The sequence below is a fragment of the Carlito syrichta genome, unplaced genomic scaffold (genome assembly GCF_000164805.1).
Source record: "Carlito syrichta isolate Samal-C Ts95f unplaced genomic scaffold, Tarsius_syrichta-2.0.1 Scaffold308819, whole genome shotgun sequence".
In the NCBI taxonomy this organism is placed as follows: domain Eukaryota; kingdom Metazoa; phylum Chordata; class Mammalia; order Primates; family Tarsiidae; genus Carlito; species Carlito syrichta.
Window position 1 is genome coordinate 97,685 of NW_007252915.1, and position 27,528 is coordinate 125,212.

At 38.3% G+C, this 27,528-nt stretch overlaps 1 protein-coding gene across 1 annotated transcript in view; it reads right to left on the minus strand.

Annotated features, from left to right (window-relative positions):
- SPAG17 (sperm associated antigen 17) overlaps positions 1-27,528 on the minus strand; it is a 219,011-nt gene that overhangs the window by 68,878 nt on the left and 122,605 nt on the right. Inside the window, exons 21-28 of the mRNA XM_021716455.1 lie at positions 19,805-20,044; positions 18,408-18,519; positions 17,224-17,382; positions 12,782-12,895; positions 7,610-7,785; positions 5,261-5,378; positions 2,466-2,644; positions 267-426 (exon numbers count right to left, since the gene is read on the minus strand). Coding sequence (XP_021572130.1) covers positions 267-426; positions 2,466-2,644; positions 5,261-5,378; positions 7,610-7,785; positions 12,782-12,895; positions 17,224-17,382; positions 18,408-18,519; positions 19,805-20,044 — 1,258 coding nt within the window. The remainder of the gene's footprint in view (positions 1-266; positions 427-2,465; positions 2,645-5,260; positions 5,379-7,609; positions 7,786-12,781; positions 12,896-17,223; positions 17,383-18,407; positions 18,520-19,804; positions 20,045-27,528) is intronic.

Consider the following 27,528-nt stretch of genomic DNA (forward strand, 5'->3'; position numbering starts at 1 on the left):
GGGAGACCCCAACAAAAAAAAAAAAAAAAAAAAAAAAAAAAAATACCATAGAAAAAATTCATTATTCATTACTAAACGAAAAAAGCATTTATGAAACAGTTATGCAATCGTGTGATTGCAATGAAAATTTATTTTTATGTATATATGTAGATGAATATATATTATTATGTTCATAGTAAAGGCAACATAAGAATGATATTGAACACTTATTAAGCACTTGAAGACTTTACTGAATTCATTATAAATCAAGAGGATTCCATGGTTACCTTTCTTTGTGATGATAGTCTCAGATGGTGCTGTTTCTGATTTTTGCTGAGAAAGGGAGTCCATCAAATCTCCACTATGAGGGCTTGTTGGTATTTCAGGAGGAGGACAAATAAGACCTGAATCAGGACTGCTACTCACAGTACCATCTGCAAAGAGAATCTGAAGGAAAAACAAAAGCTCTCAGCAGTCTCAGAAGCAAGGAAGATGGTTAACAATAAACACTGTGTATCAAATGGAAATAAATTAAAAATAATCCAAAGAAGATATGCTGCTTGCAGACCTCCAGACTCAGCATCACAAAACACATTATAGAAGGGTAGATTTGAAGTTCAGGGACAACAGGCACAATAATATTATTTTATATTTACCTTCTATTTTGTTTATTTTTCTGTCCTTTTTGGATTTATTTATTTTCTATTCTTTCCCTTTTACCTACGCAATTGGAAATTTATATACTCAATTTCAATTTTTAAATGACTATATTTAAAATTTTATCACATATTTAAATGTATAGTTTCTTTTAATATCGGCTGGGTGCGGTGGCTTACACCTATAATCCCAGCACTTTGGGAGGCCAAGGTGTGAGGATTGCCTGAACCCAGCCGTTCAAGACCAGTCTGGGCAATTTAGCGAGGCCTCCTCTCTGCAATAAATCAAACAATTAGCCAGGCGTGGTGGTGCATGCCTGTAGTTCTGGCTACTTGGAAGGCTGAGGTGGAAGGATTGCTTGAGCCCAGCAGGTTGAGGCTGCAGTGGCCGTGAGCGTGCCACTGCATTCCGTCCTGGACGGCAGCCCCCCTTCAAAAAAAAATCAATCAATCAATCTATCTATCATCTATCTATCATCTCTAGGTATCATACATACATCTGCAGAGTATCAGGATCTAAACACTCCCAATGAACGTGACAAGAACCACCATCAGTGTTTCTGATGAGAAGTCAAGTGTCTATCTGGTTCTTATTTTTTTGTAGGTAGCTTGTTCCCTTCAGGAAGTTTTTGGGATTGGCTATCTATACGGTCCTAAAATTGCATAATGACATATTTAGATGATCTTTTAAAGATAATTAGTGTCAATCCTGATTGGCATTTGGTTGCCTTGTTTAACCTGCAGGTGTTTGTTTTAAGTTCTATGAACATTTCTTATGTCATATTTCTGATTTGTTTTCTACCTTTATTCTTACTATTTTCTTCTGGAAATTCTATTGTGTAGATCCCTTCTCCATGTCTCTTAACATTTTTTCTCCCTCATTATCTGCTCCTTCCACCCTTTGATCTTTCAAAATTATTTTTAATTTCTAAGTCTTACCTTTTTTCCTTATCAGCTTCTTAAAAAATTGTCATGTTATGGGCTGTTAGTCTCTCAAGTCTCTGTCTATATTACTTCTCTTCACTTAAAACTTTTTGTTTAAGTATTTGTTTTCATTTTTTAGGTGCTATTTCTTTCATTTATGGAATTGTATACTTTATTCTCATGGCGCTGGTTTCCCTCCAAGGCTTGTGACTCTTCAGGCGCATGGTTGTATTTCTCACTGAGAATCCCTTGTCACTGCTTGGGGGTGTAGAGTCTGGTCATAGGAGCTCCTCTTCTGGGATTATTGTAGAGGGATGAAGCAGGGCGTGTGGTTTCTGTGGTTTCTGGCTCCCATCCTCCAGGTGGTAGTGAGTTACCTGGAGAGATACCCTGACTTCCTGAGTCCAGAGCTCCATGTGTGAAACATCTGTGCGGAACCCCCGTTTTGATTTTTTATTTTGCTGCAGCTCTTTTCTTGTATGTTTTAAATTTTGTTCTTGTTTCCCCATTTCTTTGATCCCATTTGATTTGCATTTTTTATGTGCTCTCCAAATTTTCTGACCTATTATTGAGGGCATATTTTGTTTCTCTCTAGTACTGTTATGAATTTATTATTTAAATGTATTCCTAGAAATAGTTTTAAGATACCTTGAGAGGGAGAGGAGGAAAACACTGCTTAGTCTGCAAACTTAGATCATGCGAAAAGCAAACAAACAAAAAACGGCAAGTTTATCTGTATCCTATTTTGTATAGATAGTGTTTTTTCCTTTAACTATGCTATTCTTCATCATTCTTTTTTCAAGTGTTTTGTCCCTCTTCCCTGCTAAAGTATTGTTTCTTACCCATAGCCTGTCTGTGTTTTACTTTGCAGCAGGGAAGAATAATTTATATCACACATTCGTTTACCTGTGTGGACCCATCCAACATATATTTGACAACGGTGCCTTGACTGGTGATAACCCTCGATGCCTCTTGCTCGGCTGGTGGCATCACTGTTTTATAGAAATCATAGTGCTTTGCCTTCTGGGGGTAGCTCTGACGGGTCATGATATCCCAGGTGGGTTCCTCATCCATAACGTTTTGACCTTAAAAAAAAAAGAGAGAATAAAGCTTTCCTGTGAACTGGGCAATGCCATGGGACTGGGCTTTTATCTTCTTGCTTAATTATCGTCTTTCTTTTGTCTGCATCTGAATAACAGGGCAGTTTCCATGTCACGAGCGATGATCAGAATACTAGTTCTTTGCTGGCCTTGCTGCAGTAAATAGGTCATCTACAACACCTAGTACTAGTAGGTAACTTCATGCGCAAGCCATTCTCTTGTAGGTACAGGATGCCTCAGAGCAAAATGATGAATGAAGTAGTCTTTAACCTGTCTTTTCTGTTAATTTTATTAAGTGTTCCCTGTTTTCTTGTTGATGCCTGTTTCTAACCTTTGAGAAACTCTTGAGTAAACAGGACACACCATGCTGCCCGGGAGTTACATGGTAGTCCAGAGCCCCTGGGGCGGTCACTCCCTCACTCCGGCTTGTCCTTCCTAAAGTATCCTTCATCATTCAAAGTGAGCATGATCCCCTCATCTCTAGCCAAGTCCAGATTCCTCTCTGTGTTCTGCTCTTAGCTGGCAATCAAAGAGAAAAGCATCTACTAAGCTTCTTCAAAAAGAAGGCACTATTAAGGTATGCGCTGGTATGCACCACCCACTCAGTTTTTGCTGATTGAATAATGTTCTCTTAATTTATAATGTGGTTTGTTAAAGCTTAAAAGCCCTAACATGAAGGAATTACCATGCAATGATGTCAGTTTAAGGATTATATCCGGCTGGTGAGAAAATATATTGCAGTGAGGGCCTTCTAGTACTCCCTTTAAATCACAGAAACAATAATGATGATGAAATAATAAACATCGAGATATTTCTATATGTTAATTGCTACACACACACACACACACACACACACACACACACACACATTTTCAGATGAAGAAATAAAGGCTTGGAGAGTTTATAACGTCTCTAAGAACACATAGCCAGTCAGTGGCATAGGTGGGATCTGAATCATTTTCTTATACTGTAAAAACAACCATCACTATTACAACCAAAAACAAAACTAAAACCTCCCAAAACAGACATACACAAAAGCACAACTACCCCCCCCCCAAAAAAAAAAACACTAGGGCAATATGTTCTAGGCTAAAAAGTATTTTTCTCATTTACTTCCAAAGTCACCCAGGAAAGGATTCAAGTGTAGGATCTTTCTCCTTGTGCCACAATAACCTTCTCTCTCTATGTCCAAGGCTGACCCTGAGGAAGGTATTATTTTGGTGTTCATGTTTGTATGTTCAAACTTGAATTAGGATATTAATAACATATGGGAGATTTTAAACAGATGCATTCTAGGCAGAGTTACTATTAACTACATTGTCTATTCTGACATAAGGAGGAACATACTAGGGTAGATAATAAAATTAACAGAAAAGACAGGCTAAAGAGGTGTCAAGCTGGGGTTTGGTAACAGGATCAAGCAAACAAGCACGTATATCCTTATATCCTTGAATCTGAAAACATCGTTCTCAATACACTCACAGAATCTTAGACTTTGGAAGATACTTAGTGACCATCTAGCACAGTGGAAAAACCTGGACCACCGAAGGATATGTGGAAATAGAACAGGGGTCCGTGGTCCATTTTTAATAATTCAGAAAGTCTAATGAAAAGCAAAATTTAGCTTCAGTACTTAGTTTCTATTTTTTTTGACAGGCAAGTGTTAAAAAATAAAACACTGCATCATTTTAAAATAAGCGTAATGATTTTCTTTAACAGATATGCTTTCCAAACATAACAATATACTACAGAGGATATTAGGTTATGAAAAAAATAAAGATCCACTGGTATAATCTAACATTCATCAGATGAGAAACACGGTCTGGAGACGAGAAGTAGCTTTAAAATGCCATGCTGTTAGTTCGTGCCAGAGCCAGCTGTAGAACTCAAGGCCTAGTTTAGTGCTTGCTTTGTTACATCGCCTACTTCAACTTGAACCGTGGGTCTCTGTTAAATGATATTCAAGTTCAATCACCAATGAAGATGCGTCACCAGGTGGTTTAAAAAGTTCGACTTGTACTTATCGATTCAGCTAAACAAGTTAGGAGCCAAGTACCGAACCAACAGAGATAAGAGACTATATACAATTATATACTGATATAGACATGAAGACTGGTTTCTTCATCCATTTTATCTGCACTTATCTCTATCTCTGTTGTGCTCATCGTCCTTTGTTTTGATCATATCAGGAAAGTACTATACCTGTGGTTCTCTGTAGAGGCAGTGGTGCAGGGCCACATGTGGATTGTTAAAAGCATTGACTCTTCCATCACTGGACTGAGAATGGCATTTCAGCTCTGCCACTTGGGAGTTGAATAACCTCGGCAAATTACAGAACCTCCCAAAGCCTTCATTTCTGTATTTTGTAAAGTGGAATTTGTAATACATAGCTCATAATACTTCCAGTCTTGTGTGTTAAGTGCTTAGACAGTGCCTGGCCATAGTAAGGACTCAAAATTTGAAAACAGTCTATATATTATGCATTATCAATAAGAATTATGCTTAACTGATAAGAAAACACACAGTTTCTAATGATGGCTTAACTGTTTCTGTGTGACTCTTTGCCTCCTGCTTTCCCATCTCATCCCGGGTAGCACTCACCTGTAGATTCCTCCCCAATGAAAGACAGCAGGAGTCCATTGGGGCAAGACACGTTTAGGCTTGGGAAGGTGGGAGCATAAAGAGTCTCTTGTGAAACAGGTTCTGGTTCTACTTCATCCTGCAAATAATTTAGCATGTGAATAATTGCTTGTCATCTCCTAAAAGAGTTGTGCTTATTTTGACTAAGCAAGGAGTTGCTGAGTGCTTAAAACGTGACTTGCGCTGAGCTGGGTGTACCCTGCCATGGAGCCTGCAAGCATGCCCGAGTCTCTCCCTTGGCGCAACTTGTATTCTACTTGTAGAATGGCACCTGGGGAAGATGAATTAGGGCTTGAGGTGGGCTTTGAAAGGTGCCCCCATTAGGATGTGGAGTGCAGTGCTGTAGTCTGAGTGTTGCTGTTCCCTCCAAAATTCATGTCTTGGCAACTAATACCCAATGTGATCACAGTAAGAGGTTGGGCCTTTTGGGAAGTGACTAAGTCATGAGGGTTCCACCCTCACGAACGGAGTGTCTTTGACAATTCTGCCATGTGAGGACACATCAAAGATGCCAACTATGTGGGGAGCATAACCTCACCAGACACAAATCTGCCGCTATCTTGGTCTTGTAGCCTCTAGAACTGTGACCAATAAAACTTATATTGTTTATAAACCATCAAATTTAAGGCATTTTGTTATGGCAGCACAAACGAACTAAGACAGACAAAGTATGGGGAAAACCAATTTCCTCACTGCCTTCTTTGGTATAATTCTTAGTTTGGGTACTAAAGATATGCTTTAGAATATTTGTCCTTAATTTTAAAAATAATGAGCATGCCTTGCTTTTATAGCAGGTAAAGGCAATAAAAAAGACAAAATTATTTATAAATTAGTGAGGGTTTGGGTGTATCTACATTAAAATTCTTATTAATTTTATGTCAGTTACACTTGAATCCCTTGTTTGGTTCAATGTGCTCAAAACGAAAGTTTTTCAGTAACTTCCAAACAATCCCTGATGATAATCGTTTCAATTTTTCCAGTTGGTTCCTTTTGGTTAGCCACCAAAGTCGTTCCAACTGATATACTGTTTCTGGATCTTTAGTTTATCCAAGCTAGCCTTCTATTATTTAGGTTGTTCTGTTTTTTCTTTGTCACTGACAGAAGAAAAAATATGAAAAATTAGTTAAAATGAATTTAAAAAAACACAAAGCAAAATTAAAAGAAAAAAGTGCATAGAATTATGCAAAATGAACAAAAATGCTCAAGGGTGCACACCTGCCATGTCAAATCTATCATTACATGCAAACCAGTAGTTAGTCCTCTCTCTTCCATTACCATCAATTTTTTTAAATGTTGGATGAACAGATTAGTTTACTATCAAGTTACTTTCAAATTAGTTTGAAATAAACTACCTGGAGTCATTCTGTCCAATACGTGAACATTTTTGCTCCAATATCTTTACTTCAAATGGCTCTGCATGAGAAATCTTATCGAGTCAAACCAGGCAAATGTGGTGCCCAAGCATTTAAAGTCCCTACACTTTTAAAGGGGCAAGGCTGAAATCCAGCTTCTGGAGCACTTTTAAATGTAGTTTTTCTTCTAATAAATTGAATATCTTTACATTGTACGCTAAGTAGCAAATACTGAGGGTCAAGATTTAACGGTAGGTTTTGTTGTTGCTGCTGTTGCTACTCCTCTTTTGGTTTTAGAGCACTCTTTTCATCTGTATTCTATTAGGAAAATATTTAGAGCCAAAGCCTCTGTGTGTGTGTGTTTCCTACGATGAAGGGCTGGGGTAGAAGGTGGATTACTCTTTAATCAGAGGTGGTCTGTCTCTCAGTCTTGCTGGATTCTTAGCACATCAATATCTAAGTCCAAGTCTACCACATGGAACTATTTCCATTATTTAGTTAAAGACATTTGTTTTCTAATTGTTTATTTCCATAAAGCTAAATAAAATGTTAAAAATGAGAAATGTTAGAAACGTGTCTAACCAAAGCAAAGGAAATCCAAGAATCAAGGTGGGAGAAAGGTTGAACTAAATTTTTTCAAGTTTAGAATGAATGACCCAAGACAATTTGTGTTTGGCAATTTGTTTGTGGAGTGGAAATTCAATTTTTTTTTTTAAAAGCAGGATTTATTGGGAGGACAGAAAAGCTCCCTCAGTGGGAGGGGACCTGAGGGGGTTGCCGAAATCCAGTTTTTGTGTGTAAATCCTTCTTGTTCATTCAAAGATAACACCACAAAGAATGCTAATTCATCTACATAATAAAATGTATGCTATATAGTAACACTATTGACATAAGTCATGATTTTTAAAAAAGCTGACATTGGAGCTAAAACAAAATTTGGGAGCTCATGGTAAAATACCTTTTTCTCTTCTTCTTTTGGATTCTCCTCTTCTTGAAGGGATTCTTTGGGTTTTTCTCTGCCTTTTGGTTTCCCTTTAGCTTTGCCTTGAGGAACAGTCTCTACAACAGGAATCACTGTCGGAGTGATTGCTGAAGGGATATTTAAGATTGCTTCTACATTAGGGTCCTTATCTTCTATAAACAGGAAAAAACCCCAAGTAAATTCAGCAGTTATATTTGATGTCTTGTTAAATCACATTTCTATCTCAAAAATTTATGTAAGTGGGCAACAACTCTTACCTTGCTAAATATGATTTATCAGTTGGATAGATTTCAGAGGCAATGTAGTTGGTTTGAAAATCAGGATTGCAGTTAGAAATTTCTAGGTATTCAATAATTTGATATGCTTCATCGAGTAATTATTTCATGTTCTTGCCTTCCTATCTGCATTGTAAACTCCTTACTAATAGAGCAATGATTCCTCCCTCATTTATTTGAGAAGCACTTCTTATATGTAAAATGTTTGGAGCAGTAGAAAATAATTTAAAAAATGTAAAAGTCTTTTTGGAGTCAAAATAGTCTAACTAAGATCTGTACTCAAATAACTTGATATAGGGACATATTAATAGGAATATTATAAATGGCACAAAAAAGAAAATCCAGAACAGAAATAGATTATTTCTGGCTGAGATGACAAAAGAAAGTTACTTGAATAAGATCAATTTTTCTTCCTGGTTTAAAGGATTATCAGAACTCTGAAAGGAAAGCTGATGAGAGGAGGAATAATGTGGGGCAGCCCCAGAGCATACTCTGTGTCTTAAATTTTGTTCTCCTCTGGGCCCTAGGATTCCCTGAATCTCTTACCTCTGTTGCCAATCTTTTTTTCTTAGTCTTCTTTACTGCATCTTCCTCTTTTGACAATCCCTTAAATGCTTTTAGGTCTCAACGTTTATGATGTTTGCAACCATGGCTGTTTATAATAATTACACATGAAATAAAAAAAAATGCTCAGACCCCACCTTGACCTCGTGAGTAAGACTCACTGGAGATGAGGCCCAGGCATTTATATTTGTGAAACACCACAAGTGATTGTGATACACAGCCAGGGATGAGTACTTTGATTATATGAGAGGGGTCCCCCCAAACTGGAATTTATTTATGAAAATTGTGTATTTATTCTTACATGTTTAAACTTCTGTCACTTTCAAGGCATTCTCAGATTGATGCAATGCACCTGTCGAGATGCTTTTTCCACTGCTCGAGACGGTTTTTAAACTTGTCGATTCTGATGCCTTTTGGTGCTTCTGCTGTTTTTTGTTTTACCTCTCTCACACCACCAGAACATTTCCCTTTGAGGACGTTTTTCATCCGGGGAGACAGACCAAAAAAACTCAGGGCGAAATCCAGTGAGTAGAGAGGGCGGGGCCCAGGGATCATGTCATCCTTGGTCCCAGACTGCTGACCGCTCAGCGTGCTATGGGCAGGTGTGCTCGTGATTCACCGTCCTGGAATGGGCAAACGCGTTCAAAGCATTGCCAGCCAAGAGGAACAAGAGACATTCGCTGCAGCTGAATGCGGCCCCTCACAAGGCTAGCCGGTACTGCAGCGTCCTGGAACACTCGGAACTGGCGGGGACGCCGCGGCTACAAGGGATCCGCCCACTGGAAGGCGATTCCGGGCTTTGCAGGCCCCGCCCCGGGTACGGCGGGCCTGGGCGATCCGCTCCCCGCCGGGCCTTCGACTGCCCTCCACAGGCGGGCGTCTCCGAAATGTCCGTCGGAGAGCGCAGAGCCCACGCCTTCGCTGCCAGCCGTCCTCAGGCATCTCCTGGTTGCGGCACCAGAGACGCTTCAGACGCGTGGAAGCGTCTCCTGTCCTCAGCAGACGGACCCTCCTACAGTCTCAGTCTCAGCTAACGCCCTGGCTGGCTCGGCACGCCTTCGCCCGAGGTGGGCATCGAGACCGTTCGCGCTTTCCCTTCTTGACTCATCCTACCACCCAACCCGCCACCAGCCCCGCGCAACTTCCGCTCAAATCATGCCTCTCTTGTGTGTTCTCTTAGCTTTCGCTCAGGGTCCCATGATCACTCGTGGTCTTCTGCGGCAGTTTCCTAACCGAAATCATGGCACTTCCAACCACTCCAGCGTACTTTTCAAGCTGTCACGAAAATTATGCTCCCAAAAGGCGGTCACGTCCCCTCCCTTTCTTAAAGTCCTCTGCCACTCTGTGACCTCCACTCCAGCCACACTGAACTTCTGACCTTTCTGTCCAGCGGCCACGTGTTTTCAAAACTGTGTATTTATACAGATGGCTCTGACTGCCTTGAATTCCCTGTCCTTGTCTCTGCATCTGCTAACCTCTAAAGTTCCACCTCAACTGCTACAATTTCTCTCTGAAATATTTTCGAACAGTCCCCCAAACTCTGTTTATATATAATTTCTAGCACTGTGACAGTCATTGCTCGATTTGTATGCTTTGCTTTCCCATTAGACAGTGAGCTCTTTGAGTAGAGAAACTGAGGCTTTATTTATCTTAGTGGCTTAGTGCCAGCGAGTTACCTGACTCATAGGAAATGCAGCATATAAATAAGTGAATGGCATTCCTTTTCAGGCATCTGGAGACTTCTCCCTCCCTTTTCTATCCAGGCACTCAGTGAAATTCAGTAAATACAGAGGGTGCCAGAAAAAAAAATACACATTTTAAGAAAGGAAGAAAATTGTATTAAAATCACAATACTCTATACCGATAACAAATGATGAATATGTCACATTTGACTTCTGCAATTACAAGAGGTGTTCAGAGTGGTTGCCATCAGCATTTAGGCACCTCTGACTATGGTACACTAAAAGTAATACATAGATAACATCTTTTAAAATTTTTTCAAAACAAAAACACTCTAGATGTTTTATTCTTTCATTTTTTTATAATCAATATTTTTTTATTATGATGTTGTGGGGTACAGTTAAGGGTTAGGCATACAAATACGTTTCATTCAGGCACCCTATTGATAAGAGGTGCTTCCCCATCCCCAGACAGATATTTGCTACTGTTAATCCCATCTCCCTCCCCCGCCATAGTTTCCCACTACTGTCAGTCATTTTCTTACAGTATTACATTGGATGTTCAAGGTCCATTATATGAGTGAGAACATTTGATACTCGGATCTTTGTTTTTGTGAGAGGTCACTCAGTATTATAGACTCTAGTTCCATCCAGGTTGCTGCGAAATTCATAATTTTGTTTTTTTTTTATGGCTGCATAGTATTCCATCGTGTATACGTACCACATTTTTAAAATTCAGTCCTCTTTTGATGGGCAGTTCAACCTCACTAATCATCAGGGAGATGCAAATCAAAACCACACTGAGATACTACCTAACTCCAGCCAGAATGGCAATTATCGACAACTTAAAATGTTTTTAAAACATTTTAACATTTTTCTGCACCCCCAGTACTTATTTTTTTACCTACTACCATGTGTTGTGAATCGGATAGCAAACGATAGACCAGCTAGGCAAGGAAAGTATAATTAAGCGGGTGGTTCAGATTAGAACACCCTCAGGCACGATGCTGTGTGTTAAGTCTGTGACAAGGGGAACCACAAGGTGCCACAGGGACTCGGAAGAAAAGCATCTACTGCAAATGCCTCGGTACAATCTATTGTGGCTAGATTGAGCAGCTCACCTTTCCATAATACGGAACAGGCTTTCTATGCTCTTACGTGACTGAGCTTTCATACACACTGTTCCTGGGATCTAGAATTCCTTTCCTGTTTTCTTTTTTGCCTATGCAATTCTCACTCACCTCCAAAGATCCAGTTCATCTGCTACCGCCACTTGCTCTGAGAAGCATTTCTCAGAACAAGTAACTTCTGAGCTAAGGCCTGAAGGGCAGGAGGAAGTTTGTCAAAAGAGGTGGTCCACATGGCAGGATAAAGTGCTCTGAACAAGGGCACAGCATGAGCAAGCGGGTGGCCATATGAGAAGGCTCAGTTCATTCAAGGAACTGAGAGGCAAGGAAGGAGTAGGGTGGGAAGGCATCGTTCTCTAAGTGAACATAGGCTGGTTGTCATGCAGGATTTGCTTAAAGAATCATGTGACCAGTAGCTTGAGGCCTGATTAAGGTTCTTGCATTCTACATGTACTCAGAAGCAAGAATGGTATGTTGCTTTTAGCAAGAAGGTACAAAGTAGTATTCAAAGGTTTGATTGCGTTTCTTTTCTTTTCTTTTTTTGCCTGTTTCATAGTTGTGTTATCCACTTTTTGTCCAAAAGGATACTAAGCTGTGGTCCAAGGAGCCTTGTCTCTACAGAAAAGGAACTCTAGTAAGGCAGACAATTGGATCACCGTGATGTACTAATACATAATTTCAAGGCTATATAGTACAGAGACTACTGTTTGATTTTGTAACGCCTTTTTTTAAATATGTTGTGGTTAGATCACTCTAAAATGCATGGGAACCCACAGATTTCCTAACTGGCTCTTGGTAAAGTGACACTATTTTGTGGTTTGTAAGGAAATAGCTTGCAGTTGGAGAATTTGTTGAGGGAAAGTGGGGCAGAGAAATCCTTCAGTGTGTCCACTGAATTACTCCTTGAAGACTAATGTCCCGAAGCACACTGAGCAGATCCGAAATCACAGGATTCATAAAAATATTATTTTGTAGAAACCCAAGAAGATTCCATGGCAAATAGTGCTTCCTTTGGCACCAACTAACAGGATTATTTTTAAGGGCTGGTTGGCAAAGATAACTGGAATATATGTGTGTCCATATGTAATTATCATGCGTTATGTCATATGCATATGATCTTACATGCATATGTGATTATATAAAAGATCATGTAAATGATAAACGATGTTTAAAATGTTAAGGCACCGTTATTTGCTATGTATGAAAGGTTATGTATATATACTTGTAGATGTAAACATGTGTGGGTGTGTATATATATATATATAAAAAATATATATAATCTTTGTATGTATATACATATACAAGTATATATATATATAATCATATATATACACATACATGCATATATACACACACGCTCACCTTAAATTCTCACCCTGCAGGGAAAACTATGAGGGGTATTATTTCAGAACACGTTTATTGACAAGTGAGAGGACTGAGGGTGAGCAGCGGCTGGGATCTCTGGCCAGGGGGCACAAACCCTTTATGTTGTGATTGGTTTACCTGGTGCCATTCCACTTGATCCATAGTAACTTATTGAGAGGCAGATTCCATTTTCTAAGGTGGCAGAAAAAGATCCAAACTTGCTGACAGCTTTATCTTTTGTACCTGATACTTCTAAAAGACAAAATTAAAGACATTTCCACTTAATTAAAAAAATATATAGGCCGGGCTCAGTGGCTCAGCCTGTAATCCCGTGCCTTTGGGAGGCTGAGGTGATTGGATTGCCTGAACCCACGGGTTTGAGACCCGCCTGGGCAGCGAGACCTCATCTCTACAATAAATCAAAAAACTAGCTGGGCATGGTAGCACGTGCCTGTAATTCCGGCTACTCGGAAGGCTGAGGTCAAAGGATTGCCGGAGCCCAGCAGGCGAGGCTGCGGTGGCCAGGAGCGGCCGCTGCACTCCAGTCTGGGCGACCGAGTAAGACTCCAACTCTAAACTCGCTGGGGAGACTGGGAATGAAGGTTTTAGCTAGTCTACTGCAATCAAATTAAAAACGATTTGTTCAGCACCAATCAAGTACCCAGGGCTCTTAGAGGTGGGTGGAGTTACAAAAATAAGAACACGAGACTCTTGTTTCAAGGACTTCAGGTTGGAATGAAGAGAGGAAATAAATTAGTTGATGGCATAGCCATATGCTGATTATTTATCTGATAAATTATCCACTCAGCTTTAAAAACTAAAACCATCAATTATGTCTCAATTTCCCCATATTTTAAAACACATTCTTGAATCCTCACATTTAAAATTCCTTACGTTTAAAAACACACTTTAAAATTGTTTCAAACAAAATTTTAAAACAGAATTTGTTAACGTACACATTCTTAATGTATATGTGAAGATTTTGTGAATCTTCTGTTGTATTATTTTCAGTTTATAATTTTTTCTATTAGTAGACAATAAGGATAGGACATTTAAAATATTTTAACACATAAACATATAATCTCTAGACTGGGAAATTCAATGATCAATGAAACAAAGGGTAATCCTTCAAGAGAACAAAAAAATAAGGCACAGACTTGGAGAAAATGTCTGCAAAAGACATATCTGGCAAATGTATGTATTATTCAGAAATGTATTATTCAAAATATTCAAAGACTCTAAAAACTTAACACTAAAAAAACCAACCTGATTAAAAATAGGCAAAAACCTCAACAGATACTTCACCAAAGAAGATAACAAATGGCAAGTAGCATCTAAAAAGATGCTTAGCATCATATGTTATTCGAGAAATGCAAATCAGAACAAGATCCTACTAGACACCTATTAGAATAGAAAAAATTCCAAACACCAAGTGCTGGAGAGGAAGTAGAGCAGCAGGAATCCCATTCATACTGGTGGGAATGCAAGGTGGTGTAGACAATTTGGAAGACTGCATGATGGATTTTTGCAAAACTAACATACTCTTACCATATGCTCCCACTATCCCACTCCTAGGTATTTTCCCAAAGGAGTTGAGTGCTATGTCCACACAAAAATCTGTACACAGATAATTGTAGCACCTTTATTCATGATTGCCAAAATTTGGAAGCAACCAAGATGATTCAGCAAGTAGGTGAGTGGAGAAAACAAAACTGTGATACATCTAGACAATGTAATGATATTTATTGCTAAAAAGAAATAAATGATCAAGCCATGAAAAGACGTGCAGGAACCTTAAAATCTCATTACTAAGTAAAAGAAGCCAATATAAGAAGACTACATACTGTGTGACTTCAACTATATGACATTCAGAAAAAGGCAAAAGGATGCACGCAGTGAAAAGATCAGTAGTTGCCAGGGTTTCCGGGAAGGAGGAGGATTTTTAGGGGAGCAAAACTACTCTGTATGATAATATTATGGTGGCTACATGTCATTATACATTTGTTCAAACCCACAGAATGCACAACACTGAGTGAACCCTAATGTAAACCTTGGACTTTGAGTGATAATTTGTCAATGTGGATACATCAAGTGTAACAATGTACCACTTTGATGGCAAAATATTGATAACGGGAAAGACTACGCATGTGCAGGGGGAGGGAATATAAGGGAGATTTATAACTTCCACTCAATTTTTCCATGAACCCAAAACTATTTTAAAAATTCAAGTCTACTAAAAAAAAAGTGAATGATTAGTGTTGATCAGGGTTCAGGGAAACAGGCACCTTCATATACTATTAATTAGAGGTTGCACTGGTAGAAACTTGTGGGAAAGTACTTGGAACCAAGCCAGCTAAGAGAGCTGAGTGCACAGAATTATCAGTCAGAAAACAAAACAAAACACAAAAAACAGAGCACATGCTCAGCAAAATATAAATGATAGAAGAGCACTTAAGGATATTTTAAAAAGCACTCTCTAGAATTTGAAAACATGCTTCCCCAGCCAAAACCATTTAGTATTCGGCAGATGAACTGAAGAAGAGGATGAGCACTTTTGAGATTCTATAAGGCTCTTAGAAAATGAAGGGAAAAAATTATCTCAAAACCCAGGGCAAATATTGAAACAGAAGGAAGTCATGAAGAGGACATAAGAGATTTACAGGATAAATTTATGCAAATTATAGGCTTCTACAGAGGGAGAAAAAGGAACAAATGAAGGAGAACAGAAATTACAGCTAAAGAAAAATTCCCGGAGCTACAGCTGATGCCTGGTTCTCAGATTACAAGGGCTCATCAAATTCCAATCCAGAAGCTGCAACACGATTCAATAGCAACTATGACTCATAGAAAGAAAAAAATGACAAGCCAATGATTCTGTATCCAACCACGATACTTTTCAGATATCCAGAGATACGTGAACTTTGGGAGGGCATACTACAATGTGCCCTACTAGAAGGGAAAACGCAATAAAACAAACAACAAATAAACCAGAACTGAAACCTTTGTGAAATGGGAAAGAAGATAGGAAACAGTGGTAGGGCAATGATCATTACTCTCTATGTTTCCATCCTTCTCTCTGTCTGTCAGTTTGCTGCCGATTCATCTAGATCAGGGGTCAGAAAATTTTTCTGAAAAAGGCCAGATGATAAATATTTTAAGTTCTGTAAGCCACATATATAGGCTTATTGCAGTCACTTCTTTGCTTATTTTTTTAAAACAACCCTTCATTAATGCAAACACTATTTTTAGTTCATGAGTCATACAAAGACAGATTGTAGGTCAAATTAAGGCCCAAGTTTGCAGACTCTGGAGATAATTATAGCTAAAATGAAAAATATAATCTGGAAATGGAAGGTTTAATATTGGGGTCAAAAATGAGGTATTATCTAACTATGTTAAAAAAGCTGATTAAATTATTCTATATATACATACATAAACATATATTTATATAAAACAAATATAAATATAATTATAAATGTTTATTTTTTAATGGAAATCACCTAAATATGCAAAATTGTGGAAATGATTAAGTAAATTATGATATAAATATGTATATCAATAAAGTACCAATTATTTTTAAAAATTGTTTTAAGGAATATTTAATGATAGGAAAATGTACATAATGATAAAGTAAGAAATAAATATATTATGAACAGTGGTTATCACTGGAGTGGTAGAATTATAGGCAACTGCTATCTTCAATATTTCCATATTTCCTAATTTTTAATAATAATCCATATATTTTTACATCTGGTAAAACAAAGTAGATTACAATTTTTTGTGCTAAGTTCTTGGATACATTCACACTTTTCAAACATTGTGGTCTTATCTTGGGTTTGGAAAATGTCACTGTAAATAAACTCATAAGCAATATTTAGCTATTGATCTTATCACTAACTTAAGTCAAATACACTTTATTAACTCATCTTCTTTTGCATACCACAAGATGAATTTATTTCCCTAGGTGATGCTACCTGGAGATGTTAAATGGTGCTATCAGAAAGTTTCATGATATTTTAATCAATGGACACCTTGTAGCTCTCATCTCCAAGCATGCAGTGACTCTCATGACTGGATTTATGCTTTTTTCCCATTGTTCTTGCAACGGAAAAAGAAATTTGGTGCTACAGAGAGAACTAAGTGATAGAGAGCACTCAGGAAGAAACCCCCTCATTTGCACTGAACATTGCAGAGAGGCTAAAGCTTCAGTAGGAATCGATTTTGAGAATCTGCATCCTAGACTGCAGCTGGTTCAAGTACATAAAACAAAATGAAGGACAGAATGGACATCACAAATTCAGTGTTGCTACATAAAGGTGACCAGCCTAGGTAGCTTCTGTATGACAACAGGAATCAAGAGCTGGGAGTCCAGAGGGAGAAAAACCAAGTTAGCAGCCCAGGACAGACAGAGTATGTAAATAACAACACATTTCATCTTAGAATGGCAGAATACCTCAGTTACCATCTGGAAAAAGTCCATACGCTAAGTGCAAGTCGTCCATGTAAGTTTCTGTTTGGCACAGGCGTTGGCACATTGCTGAAGTATTAACCTGCACTGCCACAAAGTTGCAGTTGCTTACCTGCTTCAAATTTTTGCTCCTCACATCTTTCTTCTTCCTCTTCTTCAGAGGAATAATTTTCTTCTTTCTGTTCCTTTTTCACAATTTTCTTAGGGTCTTGTAGATGGATGATAAAATTGTGCTTGTCCTTTTTCACTTTCACTTTGATGAATGTTGGGCCTGAGGAAGAACCATGGATGGGCTGATGAGAATGCCACATTAAGCTCCCAACAAAATGCTTAAATGATGCAGCAGAGGTTTTAAATTAGGGAGAGGAAATACCTGGGGGTGTCAACGTTTCTAAAAAAGAATGTCTAAAGAATTAAATGATGGTGGAATTCCAGGAAAATGGCAGGAAGATCAAGGAGACAGTTGTAGGCTTTCTCATATACTGCACATCAAATTACAGAAGAGAAAATAAAGTGGCTGAGGCAATGCATACTTATAACCAACTGTATGCTTATTTATCAATTAAGGTAACTAATGCAAGAGGATTTTGTAACTGATAAAAATGATATGTTAGATATAGTAGCTATTATTGTTACATTATCATGACAGTATAAGAACTTTTCCAATAACCTATTCTATTTTTTAGTGTTCTGGCTTATTTTTCTTCTTCTCTTTTAAAAAAAAAATCCAGCTTTTTCTTTTCAACTTTTATAGAGCTATCATCTCTCAAAACGTGTAGGATTAGCATGAAAATATTATATTTACTATGAGCCATCTGAAGCTTACATACATTCTATATATATGCAAATTTTGATAAGAGCTAAAATAACTGGATATTGACAGCAGGTTCTAAACTTTGTACTCCAGAACCAAAACCAGAAAAATGCTGTAAACTCACAGTATGTGCTTTGTTTCTGAGGTAGCAATATGTGCTGCAATTAATATCATTGACTATTTGCTTATTGCAATTATGATTAAACTATTTACTGATTATATGAAAGTATTTTTATATTTTAACAACTATGGTAGTCATAACTATTAGTGTGTATTATCTAAACTCTCAGCTGGCCTATGCTTTGCAGAGTCAATTATAATAGAAAAATATTAAGTCTGAAAATGTTGGATGTGGCACATAAGTGAATTACAGTGGATACATCAACATTCTTACCTATCACACTCAGAAGTACAAGACCCCATGATTATCTGAAATGCACTGGTATCTTTCCAGCCATTAACCAGCTGCTTTCAAAATGTACCTTTTTCAAATGACATCTTTTCTACTTCAATCTGCCCTCCATCAGAAGGATATAAATAGTAGTCTGTCCCTGAGATTTGGATGGGTGTATTTCCCATATTGTATCCTCGAAACTAGAAGAGAAAACATCATGCTTTGAGCTGCAATCGACAAAAATCAACTTATCAGTGTCAGCCAACTAAAGTTAGCATAAGCTTAGTTTCTGCTACATGGCGTGTCTGTCACTCTGCACTCAGAGGCCAGTGTCCATTTTATTTTTAGAACCTTCTATGGTGTCACAATGACAGGCAAAATGAAAGGAAGTCTATGATTTTAGACTGTTCATTGAGGCTTCCTCATAATCTAATCCATAGCGAATCACTGCACTGTTGTCAAGGCAGTTCAAGAATAAATCAAGTTCTCATCCATTGGCTTTTATTTTTCTGTCCATAGTGAATTGATACACTGAGGAGTATGGACATTTTACTATTCAGAGGGTCATACGTAAAAGCTTTTGTTATGAAGTGCTGCTAATGGAGTTCCAGGTGATTCTGACACATGCTAAGACTTGAGGACAACTGGTTTAAAGGAGTAGCTACAAAGGACAGGGCTGTTAACATTTTTTTCTCCCATCAGTTTTCTTAATAATAATCACCTGAAGGTGAACTGGCAAAGGGAAGGTTTTACAAAAGCAAACAAGCCAGAAACATAGGTGTTTACAGAGAAACAACCAAATGTAGTTAGCAAGTCCCATCATCTGAAACAGATACAGCCAATCTTTGTGCTAACGTTGAACTATCATGCTGCTTATGTACATAAAACCACATGAATGCCTTTGTGTCAAATTTCAAACTTTACCACTCTTTTTTTTTTGTTGTTGTTGAGTTGGAGTCTCACTCTGTCGCCCAGACTGGAGTGCAGTGGCCGCTCCCGGCCACCGCAGCCTCGACCTGCTGGGCTCCGGCGATCCTTCCGCCTCAGCCTTCCAAGTAGCTGGAATTACAGGCACGCACTACCATGCCCGGCTGATTTTTTGATTTATTGTAGAGATGAGGTCTCGCCGCCCAGGCGGGTCTCGAACCCGTGGGCTCAGGCCATCCACTCACCTCAGCCTCCCAAAGGCACGGGATTACAGGCTGAGCCATCGAGCCCGGCTACTTCACCACTCTTAATAACCCCGCCTCACTCCACTGAAAGAAAGCTGGCCTGAGGGTGTTCCTATCTTGATAGTTGACTACAAAGAAGGTTCTAGATATCAGAGGGTAGAATACAGGTTTGAGCTCCTTGATAACAGAAGAAACACCTGGGCCTTCTCTGGTGGTGATATGAAGACAAGGGAATCTTATGTTTCACAGAAGCTGTGTTTTCCCACAATAATTAGGAACAGCTCAAAGAGGCTTTTTAGAGAATTGGTTTTACCGGGTAAATTGTCGCAGGTTCTGGTTGCTGGAGGAACTCCTCTGTTTCTTCTTGCATTTTTGCTGGCTCGTCTATAGGTTTATCCTTGAAAGAAGGCTTTCTCTGCACAGACCTACTGTCTTCTTTCTCTACCTTATCCTTGCCTTTCTTTTTACCAACTTCTTTACTCTTCTTTTCTGCTTTTTTTTCTTCCCTTAAGCGTTCTTCTTCTGCTAATCTAGCTTGCTCTTCTTTCCATGCCTGTGAACACATTTAAAAAATTTAACAGGATTTTGAAACAAATTAAATATGGGCTCCATTCGGGTTCATTTTGGAGAACATTTAACCTTATTTTTGTTAGTGGTATCTATGACAATCAAAATACTGAACTAGAAACCTTGGAGTCATCCTTGGTTCTTTCTTTTTCTCGCCCAATCTCTGTCTATTAAACCCTGCCAATTCTTTTCAGAGATCTCTTTTCACTTCAGCTTCTTCTCTCATAGTCTCTCCTTGGTTCAGGTCTTTATTACCTTTAGCCTGAACCACTGAGGCACCCTCCTAGCTGGTCTCCCTGTCTTTTTCCTTTCTCTGCATAAATCCAATCCCTAATTTAGGCCTTAAAGATGATATGTCAGCAATATGGTAGATAAGATAAACATTCCTGACACAAAATGTTTTAAAAATGGAAGGATAAAATGGATACAATGTTGGAGGGAAAATATCCCTTGAGCACTCCTAACCACAAGCCTGTTTCTACATAGATATGTGGCCAAAATGCACACTACCTTAAAATTGTATTTGAAAAAAGTTATGAGTTGCTATGAGGTCACAAATGAAAATCATCAAACATGAGGAAATAGCCACTTTGAGTAAGAACGTGAAGAAACAAAATGTGAAATCATACAGACATTATTAACTACCAAATAGAGACTAGTCATTGTTAACTACCAAATAAAGAATATGACTGGGAGTGGTGACTCATGCTTGTAATCCCAGCACTATGGGAGGCTTAGGTGGGAGAATTACTTGAACCCAGGCTCAAGACTAGCCTGAGCAACATAATGAAACCTTGTCTCTACAAAAAATACAAAAATTAGCCAGGCATAGTGGTGCATGCCTGTAGTCCTAGCTACTCAGGAGGCTGAGGTGAAAGGATCACTTGAGCCCAGGAAGTCAAGGCTGTGGTGAGCTAGAATCATGCCACAGTACTTCTGCCTGGATGACAGAGTGAGGCCCTGTCAAAAAGAAAAAAACAACAAACAAACAAAGAAAACAAAACAAAACAAAGAAAAACAAACAAAACAGACTAGGAGAGCTTGGAACCCTATCTTCAAAGTTCTAAAAGATAAACAATTTCAACCAAGAAAAACCAACCCAGCCAAGCTAAGCTTAATCAGTGAGGGGGAATTAAAATCTTTCTCAGATATCCAATCCCTAAGAATTTACGCTGGCACCAGACTACCTCTACAAGCAACACTTAAGAAAGTATTAAACACAGAAGAAAATGAAAAAAGAACAATAACATTCTTCACAAGAGTACAGGAAAAAGATTAAAAACACACATGAATCAACCCCCAAACCAAAAGAAAGACAACAAACAGGAACAATAACAACTCTGTAAGAACCTTATGTTAGGGATCAACTTTCACATTTCAATAATTAGCCTGAATGTGAATGGACTAAATGCACCACTGAAAACACATAGAATGGCAAAATGGATAAAATATCACCAGGCAACAATATACTGCCTTCAAGAGACTCATCTCACTAGAAAGGACACTCACAGACTCAAAGTAAGAGGATGGGAAACAAATTTTCAAGCAAACGGAACACAAAAGAAAGGAGGAGTTGCGATCTTAATCTCAGACAAAATACCCTTTAAGTTATCAAAAATTAAAAAAGATACAGAAGGCTACTACATAATGATAAAAGGTTCAATCCATCGACAAGAAATATTCATCCTAAACATATATGCACCCCAACTTTCATAAAGCAGCTTCTAGGTAAACTCAAAAAAGATATTGACTCTAACACTATCATAGCTGAGGACTTTAATGCCCCACTCACAACCCCTGATATATCATCAGAACAAAAAATCAGCAACGGGATCCAGAACCTCAGTGTGACTCTTGACCAAATGGACTTAATTGATACCAACAGAACACTCCACCCAACGACCACAGAATATACATTCTACTCATCACTGCATGGAACGTACTCTAAGATCGACCACATACTTGGTCATAAATCAAGCATAAACAAATTTCAAAAGATTGAAATTTTGCCATGCACCTTCTTGGACCACAGTGGAATAAAAATAACCATCAACACCAACAAGGTTCCTCCCAAACCCACAAAGACATGGACACTAAATAGCATGATGCTAAACAACTCCTGGGTCAATGATGAAATCAAAACAGATATTAAAAGATACCTGGAAACAAATGAAAATGAAGAGACATCTTACCAAAATCTCTGGGATGCCATGAAAGCTCTAGTAAGAGGGGGGATTCATATCTCTACAAATGCACATGAAGAAAATGGAAGGATCACAAATTAACAGCCTAACAAGTCACCCAAGGAAGCTGGAAAAGCAAGACCACCAAAACCCTAACTTTAGCAGAAGAATCCAGATCACCGAAATAAAAGCCCAAATTCAGGACATAGAAGACAAAAAGATAATACAAAAAAATAAATGAAACAAAAAGTTGGATCTTTGAAAGGATAAACAAGATCAATGGTTCCCTAGCTAGACTGATGAAGAAAAAAAGAGAAAAAGCCCAAATAAACACAATCAGAAACACAAAAGATGAAGTCACATCTGACCTTGAAGAAATACAAAAGATCATTAGAGACTACTATGCACACTTGTATGGAAACAAACTTGAAAACCTTAATGGAGGACTTTCTGACATCACACAACCTGACTAGGTTGAAACAAGAAGAAATCGAGACCCTAAATAGACCAATAGCAATCAAGGAAATTGACTATGTAATAAGAAAACTACCTACAAAAAAAAAAAGGCCTGGGTCAGATGGCTTTCCAATAGAATTCTATAAGACATATAAGGAGCTGATACCAATCCTACTGAAAGTATTCCAGGCAATTGAGAAAGATGGAACTCTCCCCAAATCATTTTATGTAGCTAACATCACACTGATCCCCAAGCCAGGTAAAAACCCAAAAAAGAAAGAGAACTGTAGGCCAATATCTTTGATGAACATAGATGCTAAAATTCTCAACAAGATCCTAGCAAACCGGATTAAACAACACATCTCAAAAATCATCCATCATGACCAAGTAGGCTCCATTCCTGGGATGCAAGGCTGGTTCAACATTCGCAAGACCATAAATGTCATTAAATACATAAACAGACATCAAAGCAAAAACCACATGATTATATCATTAGATGCAGAAAAAGCTTTTGATAAAATCCAGCACCACTTCTTGATGAAAATCCTTGAACATCTAGGCATACATGGAACATACCTCAAAATAGTAAAAGCCATCTATGAGAAACCCACAGCCAGCATACTCATAAATAGACAAAAATTGGAACCATTTCTCCTGAAAACTAGAACAAGACAAGAATGCCCACTCTCACCCCTCCTGTTCAATGTAGTATTGGAATTCCTGGTAAGAGCAATCAGAAAAGAGAAGGTGATCAAGGGTATCCAAATAGGAAAAGTGGAAGTCAAGTTATCTCTCTTTGCAGATGACATGACTGTGTACCTTGAAAATTCAAGAGAATCTGTCAAAAGCCTCCTTGCACTGCTAAAGGACTTTGGCAAAGTCTTGGGGTATAAAATAAATGTGCAAAAAACAATTGCATTTCTTTACACCAATAATAAACAAACAGAAACACAAATAAAAAGCACAATCCCATTCACAATAGTCACACACACACACAAAAAATAAGAAATACCTTGGCATCTTCCTAACCAGAGACATGAAAGATCGTTACAATGAAAACTGCAAAACACTGCTCAAAGAAATCAAAGATGACACAACCAAGTGGAAAAGTATCCCATGCTCTTGGATTGGAAGAACCAACATTGTGAAGATGCCCATCTTACCTAAGGTAATCTACAGACTTAATGTAATACCCATCAAACTGCCAGCAACATTCTTCTCAGACCTAGAAAAAACAATATAGGAATTCATATGGAAACACAAACGACCAAGACTACCAAGACTAGCCAGAACAATCCTCAGCAAAAAAACCCAAAACAAAACAAAACAGGAGGTATTTCAATACCAGACTTTAAACTTTACTATAAAGCTACAATAATCAAAACACCTTGGTATTGGTACAAGAAGAGCATAGAGACCAACGGAATAGAATTGAGATTCCAGAAGCAAAACCCCAATTTCTCAACCAACTCATCTTCGACAAAGCCTCCACCACCCACCACTGGGGAGAGAACCTATTCAGTAAATGGTGCTGGGAAAACTGGCTGACCACATGCAGAAGATTCAAACAAGACCCCTGTCTATCCCTATACACAAAAATTCACTCTAAATGGAAAACCTCAAACCATAAGAACCTTAGAAAGTGCAGGACACACCCTTACGGAAGTTGGAACTGGCATCCAATTCCTGAGCAAAACCTGAAACGCACAGGCCACAAGAGATAAGATAGACAAGTGGGACCTCATTAAACTGAAAAGCTTCTGCAAAGCCAAAGAAAACATCAAGAGATCAGGGAGACAGCCCACAGACTGGGAAAAGTATTTGCCAACTCCATGTCTGACAAAGGCCTAACATCAAAGATCTACAAGGAACTCAAACATACTGAAAAGAAAAAAACAAACAACCCCATTACAAAGTGGGCAAAAGACATGAATAGACACTTCTCAAAAGAAGACATATGAGCGGCCAACAGATACATGAAGAAATGTTCAACTTCACTAGTCATCAAAGAGATGCAAATTAAAACTACATTGAGATACCACCTAACCTCAGCCAGAATGGCCATCAAAAAATAACAGATGCTGGAGAGGATGTGGTGAAAAGGGAACACTACAACACTGTTGGTGGGAGTGTAAACTAGTGCAGCCTCTGTGGAAATCAGTGTGGCAATTTCTAAAAGCTTTAAAAATCGACCTTCCATATGACCCTGCAATCCCCCTACTGGGAATATACCCTGAAGAACTCAAATCTCTCTATAAAAAAGATACCTCCACACATATGTTTATTGCAGCATTGCTCACAATAGCAAGAACCTGCAACCAACCATGCTGCCCATCAAAAGAGGACTGGATTTAAAAAATGTGGTACATATACATGACGGAATACTATGCAGCCATTAAAAAGAACAAAATCATGAATATCGCAGCAACTTGGATGGAACTAGAGTCTATAATACTGAGTGATCTCTCACAGAAACAAAGATCTGAGTATCACATGTTCTCACTCATAAGTGGACCTTGAACAACTATCGTAATGCTATAAGAAAAGGATTGACTGTAGTGGGAAACTATGGGGGGGGCAGGGAGGGGAAGGGAGGTGGGATTAACGGTAGTCAATATCTGTCTGGGTACGGGGGGCACACCTCATCAACAAGGGTACCTGCACAATGCATATTTGTATACCTAACCCTTAACTGTACCCCACAATTTTAAAATTAAAATAAATAAATAAATAAAAAACAAAGGAAAACAAACAAAACCAACCCAAACAAACAAATAGAAAATATAAAGTATGTTTTTAATATGCTCAAATAATAAAAGGAAGTAACAAAGTATTAGTAAGAAAGAAGAGAGTATCAAAAATATCAAGGTGAGTTTGAAAGACTTCTTGAAAACAGTCTTTTGAAAAGGCAGTTTTTGAACAGATAATGGCTGAGACATTTCCAGATTGATGGAAAACATTAATCCTAAATCCAGGAAGGTCAATGGATCAAAAGCAGGAAATAACAGTAGTGTGTTGGACCTAGCTCATATAGGGACAAATATGTTTATCATTACATTTTTAGGAATTTTGTGAGTTAGCTGTTAATCACAGTAAATATAAGAATAAATTATATAAAGTCACAATTAAACAAAATATTATGTGTTGGACCTAGCTCATAGAGGGACAAATATGTTTATCATTACATTTTTAGGAATTTTGTGAGTTAGCTGTTAATCACAGTAAATATAAGAATAAATTATATAAAGTCACAATTAAACAAAATATTAAAAACAAAAGCAATAAAGTCCCCAAACTTACCACGTTATAATTATTTTGTTACATTTTAGTATTATCTATGTTCATGAGGTTATTTATGTCAATTGTATCTGGTATCATGAAAACACTATATAATGGTGTGCTACTGCATATTGCTTCCAAGTTGGCACTGAGTGATGTCACATTGGTAGCTTGAAATCAGCCACTGTGTAAGTATTTTTCGCTACAGATATCAGCAAATACTAAAATCAGGATGGACTGATTATTTATTATCTAGATTCAAGAAAGTGATGGAGAGAATGTTAATAATGCAGATTAAACTTGGAAGTTTTTTGTGTCTGTAGGTGTTACAATGTAACTAGCACAAAAAACTGAGAAAACATTATTCTAGTATTCAAAAACTATTATCTGATTCAGCAAAAATGTTGCCCATGTCATTGACAAATGAGTTAGACATACCCCTTTGTTGTTTCACTTTTTTCTTACTTGCTAACAAATATGAAAATATCAGTCAAAATTTATATGGGAACTATGCTTGTCAATTGTAACCATAGATTGGTTAAAGACACAAGAACTTGGCAAAAATCAATGAGAGCATTTTGCCGAAATCAAAGAACTATATGGAATTTACAATAAAGGATATTACATGCATTATTATTGTATATAAATCATATGCTAAACACACTATAGAGCAGAAACATTTACAGTACATTTGTGTATGTACACATAGCCATGCTTTTGTTCTCCCAGAGAGGTACTGCTAAACACCAGCAAACTACTGAATGTTTTCAAAGAAGCTAAAGAAAAAAGATAAGCTATTTAAAAAAGAAAGATAAATTAAATGAACAATCAACTTATTAATGGCCACAACGTCGGCAAGGAAAATGTGGAACAACATCTTGAGAGTGAAAGTCAACCAAAAATTTTATAAATTAAAACTGTGTTTAATAAGAGTAACATAAAATAAAGTTATTTTTCAGATGAGTAGAAATCTAGTTTAAAAGTACCTGAGATATTGTGATATAATAAGAAATAGCTTTTATTTCCGGCTCATGGCACAGAACCCCTAAACGCCTTAGAATTTTACAAGTGATAGGAGTATCTTTTGTTCTAATGAGGCAACTCTTGGCAAGCTCTGAGATAGCTTCAGGGCAGGGCTCAGGCTGGTCAGCAGAAAGAACAAGACTGGAACAGAGGTTTGGAACTTTCCGTCACACCCTGCAACCTCTGGCCTTCCCCAACGCCAAGCCAGCCCCTACAGACTCAGACTCCAGAACCACTTCGTTGCCAGCCCTATGCCAGTGACCCCAGGTCCACACCTGGGCTGGCCCCTGTGACTGAGGCTTCAGGTCTTCCCAGGTAGAACCCAGCCTGCAGGATCTTCCCAGTGCCAGGCCAGCAACCACAGTCTCCAGCTCTGGACTGGCCCCTGCCCAGGACCCGGTTTGCCCCAATACCTGGCAAGCTTCTTCAGCCCCATACTCCAGGATGGCACCTGCAGCCCTATCCTTCAGGCCTGCTGTAGTGCCCTGGGTCCAGCCTTTAGTCTAGCCCCTGCGGACACAGACTTGAG